At 48.9% G+C, this 4,289-nt stretch overlaps 1 protein-coding gene across 1 annotated transcript; it reads left to right on the forward strand.

The window, feature by feature from the left end:
• Positions 1-2,051: 2,051 nt before the first annotated feature.
• On the forward strand, positions 2,052-3,050 carry LOC144279704 (olfactory receptor 52R1-like). The gene has a single exon (XM_077841306.1). It carries the CDS (start codon positions 2,052-2,054, stop codon positions 3,048-3,050), a length of 999 nt encoding a protein of 332 aa, XP_077697432.1.
• Positions 3,051-4,289: the final 1,239 nt, after the last annotated feature.

The following is a 4,289-nucleotide window of genomic DNA, read 5'->3' on the forward strand; positions in this document are numbered from 1 at the left end:
ACCTCCCAGAACATATCTTCCTTGCTCCATCTTGGGGGCTTTCTTATCCGGTGGAGACACTTGGCTGGAGTGGAGGGGGTGCCTCCTTTCAAGGACATATCTGGTAAAGCATAAGTAACAATAAACAAAAACATTATCGTTAACTATATGTACAGAATTGAAATGCTACATTAAAATACACCGCTGGTAACTCACCAGTCACTTTCCCGCTGACCCTTGATAAGCAGACATGCCTGTGAACAGTGCAAGCATGGTGAGTGTTCCCAGGGGCGAGGGACATTGTGCCTGGGAGAAAAGCAATGTGAAAGGGGTCATGCGGCACTTCTTGGGGGACAATACTCAAAAGTTTCCAACCCTTTTCCACAGGTGGGAGTCATTGTGGCAGATATCTCTCTCCTGAGGGTAAGCAAGGGTGCATCTACTACATGCTTGCGGTTTCTGCCCCAGTCCCTATGCTGCTCGCCTGTGTGCTGCTTTGGTCCTTGCCCAAGTAATTGCAGAATGGTGAGAGAAAGTGTCCCTCAATGGGGGAAGGAACAAAGAAGCTCTGCCAAGGAACCTCCAGCAGAGGTTTGGCAGGTACCTGCAGGAAGGTTTCCTAGAGATCTCTCTGGAGGATTCCAGTGAAATCTTGGTGTGCATCAAAACCCTGTTCTGCCATACTGCCTAGCTGTTTGGGGAAATGCCCAGCAAACACAAACACTGCCAGCCTTGTACATTTCTCTGCCCTCAGCCCACCTCTGCACTTCACAAAGCAAAACCACTTACCAGGGGTCTCCTCTCCTGCTTCTGGCTCACCTGATTGTGACTGCCGAGACTGGCTGGACACCTGCAGAGTGGAGAACAGCTCCTGACTGGACATAGCACTGGGCAACCCTGGCATAGGCTGCACATCCTTTAATGCCTCCACCTCTTCATGAATGACTTCCTCCTCTGTGTTAGGTCCAGTTTCTGTAGGCTCCAGCCCCACCGAAGTATCCACAGGGCTCTTGGTGGTGGAAGTTGGGTCACTTCCAAGGATAACATCCAACTCCTTATAAAAATGGCAGTCTGGGGCTCAGCACAGGAGCGACTGTTTGCCTCCCTTGCCTTCTGGTACGTGTGCCTCAGCTCCTTCACCTTTGCTCTGCACTTCAGCTTGTCCCGATCATAGCCCTTTTCCTGCAAGCTGCAAGAAATCTTCCCCTAGGCACTGAAATTCCTACAGCTGGAGCACAGCTGGAACTGCACAGCCTCCTCTCCCCAAATACTGAGCAGATTCAGCAGCTCCACAGTGGTCCAAGCGGGAGACCATTTGCTGCATAGAGCCGCCATGGCCACCTGGGAAGATGTGATGTGAACATTCCACGCCGAGCAAACAGGAAGGGGAATTTCAAAATTACTGGGCCTTTAAATAGGGAGGAGAGGAAAGTATTTACCTGGATGCACGGCAGCAGAGTTGAAACTCCTGACCAGAGAGGTTAGGATGGGCATTGTGGGATGCCTTCCAGAGGCCAATTACAGTGATGAAATCAAGCACAGTGTGTACACTGGCACTTCAGTGACAAAATTTTTGCATAAAAAGCCTTACAACTCTCGTTAAGGTGCCTTTATTACATGACTGAAACTGAGGAGTTGTGTCATCAAAAGTGGCTTTGTAGTGTTTACACCTCCACTATTTCTTCACCAAATGCTGCCTTTTGGCGAAAAAAGGTGACAGTGTAGACAGGGCCTAAGGAACAATCAGGGAAAACCAGTATCCACTCGTGTTTCCTGTTGGTGCCTATAAAGATTTCCCACACCACGATGTGTAGGAATTGTTGACACAGGGAGCACCATAAAATATGGAATTGGCATTATTAGGGTCAGTTGTTCATAATTCATTTATCTGAATAATGAAAATGTCATTTTTCAGTGTGTGTGGAGCGACCAACCTGCTTCATCAATGAGAACAGCCTCCAGTAGTGCATGAAGTGTCTCATATTAACACTGTCTCTCCATCCAGGTATTTGTCCTGTGACTATCGCCCTACAGCCTGGGTTCATACAGGAAGTCAGGGGAACATACGGTACATGCAGGAAACACCATTCTGCCTCAGTGTTGGACACTTTCTCTCCTACTCCATGTCAGATTCCAACTCAACTGACTTCAACAACCCCTCCACCTTCATCCTGCTGGGCATTCCTGGCCTGGAGGCAGCCCATGTCTGGATCTCCATCCCCTTCTGTGCCATGTACGCCATAGCCATCCTGGGGAGCTTCACCATCCTGTTCATCGTGAAGAGGGAGCCCAGCCTCCATGGACCCTTGTACTATTTCCTCTGCATGCTGGTCATCACTGACCTGGTCCCGTCTACGGCCGTCCTACCCAAAATGCTGAGCATCTTCTGGTTCAATTCCAGGGAGATCAATTTCAGTGCCTGCCTCACCCAGATGTACTTCATTCTCAGCTTTTCTGTGATACAGTCTGGGATCCTCGTGGCCATGGCTTTTGATCGCTATGTGGCCATCTGCGATCCCCTGAGACATTCCAACACCCTGACAAACCCTGTGGTGGCCAAAATTGGCCTGGCCACGGTGCTGCGTGGCATCATGCTCGTATTGCCCTACCCCTTCCTGGTGAGGAAGTGGCCATATTGCAGAACCAACATCATTCCCTACACATTCTGCAAGCACATAGCTGTGGTGAAGCTGGCCTGCGCAGATATCCGCATCAGTAGTTACTACAGCCTCTCTGTGGCATTCTTGGTGACTGGTGTGGATGTGTTTTGTATCGCTGTGTCCTATATCCAGATCCTCAGGGCCATCTTCAGCCTCCCAACAAAGGATGCCCGCCTCAAGACTTTTGGGACCTGCGGCTCCCACCTCTGTGTCATCTTAGCCTCTTACACCCCACATCTCTTCTCTGCCCTCACGCAACGGTTTGGGCACAATGTGGCCCTGCATTTCCAGGTTCTCATGTCCAACATGTACCTCCTGGTGCCCCCCATGCTAAACCCCATCATCTATGGGGCGAAGACTCAGGAGATCCGGGATAGGCTGCTCCAGCTCTTTACTCAGAAAGGGACCTAAAGTTTTCTCCTGATGCTCTGGTTCTCAGACCACACTCCATTCAGAGGTAGCTGGTGATATAGTGCTGGGCCCTCCTCCCTGAATCACTGACTGGCCAGTCAAAGAGATATTAAATCCTTTCCTCACCTTACTGTGCTGTGTCAGCGTGACAAACTGGGGAATCTGTCTATGTGCAACTCATAGGGTTGCCACTTTTCTAATTGCTGGTAACTGGAAGCCTAAGGCCTCACCGCTCTACGCTGCCTCTTCCCCCAGGCTCCACCCCTGCTCTACCTCTTCCCCTCAAGGCCCCTCCTGCAACTCTTTCCTCTCCTCCCCCTGTCACTAAACATTGATATCTCCTTGGGCTGTACATGCGATCATTGTATGTGAAGTTATGAAATTGTGCTATGTGTGTGTTATTAAAGTTCAGGCTTGTTTCAGGCTTGATGGGACTACGGCTGATTTAAACCAATGAAGTCTCTGGAGTACAAAGATCCCATCCTGGATGGGTTGTTCAGTCCTTTGTTCAGAGCTTCAGTTTCAAGCACAGTTCCTCCAGAGGGCAGAAGCAGGATTGAAGACAAAATGGAGGGGATTCCAGGGCTTTTCATATCCTCTGCATGTGGAAGGATACCCCTTTCTTCTTACTGTGGAAAATCACAGCAGAAAGGTGGAGCTTGGAGTCACATGGGCAAGTCACATGTCCATGCATGACTCAGTTTGCAGGCGGCAGCCATTGCTCACATGCTATCTTGAACGTTCCCAGGAAGGCTCCTCAGATGTGGATTGGAGTCTCCCAAGCTCCCTTGTCAGTTAAGTGTTTCTTCATTGGGCACTTACTCAGAATAGTCCTTTCTTGAGAAGCTGACCAAATGCTTCACGGATGCTACTTAGAATCAAACACATTGAGATATAAGTATATAGCCAATATTCGTAACTTCAAATACAAAAATGATACACACATACAGACAGCATAATCATAACCAGCTAATTACAGCCTTTTTATAGAAACCTTACTCAACCTACTTTGTACAAGATTTGGTGCCACTATAGGACCTTGCTTGCAACTATGATCTATATGATCACAGTTCACATCAATAACATCACCCCCCTTCAGGAGGGATCTCAATTTCAGGCAATCTTTGGGGTCTTGGTATGCCAGGGTCTGATGAGTTAAGGAAGTAAGAGGGATTTATATGTTGGCCAGCCCTCTGCAGAGCTAGGTCCCAACCCCAGGGTTATGCCCATGAAAATAAT

The sequence above is a fragment of the Eretmochelys imbricata genome, chromosome 1, assembly GCF_965152235.1.
Source record: "Eretmochelys imbricata isolate rEreImb1 chromosome 1, rEreImb1.hap1, whole genome shotgun sequence".
Classification (NCBI taxonomy): Eukaryota; Metazoa; Chordata; order Testudines; family Cheloniidae; genus Eretmochelys; species Eretmochelys imbricata.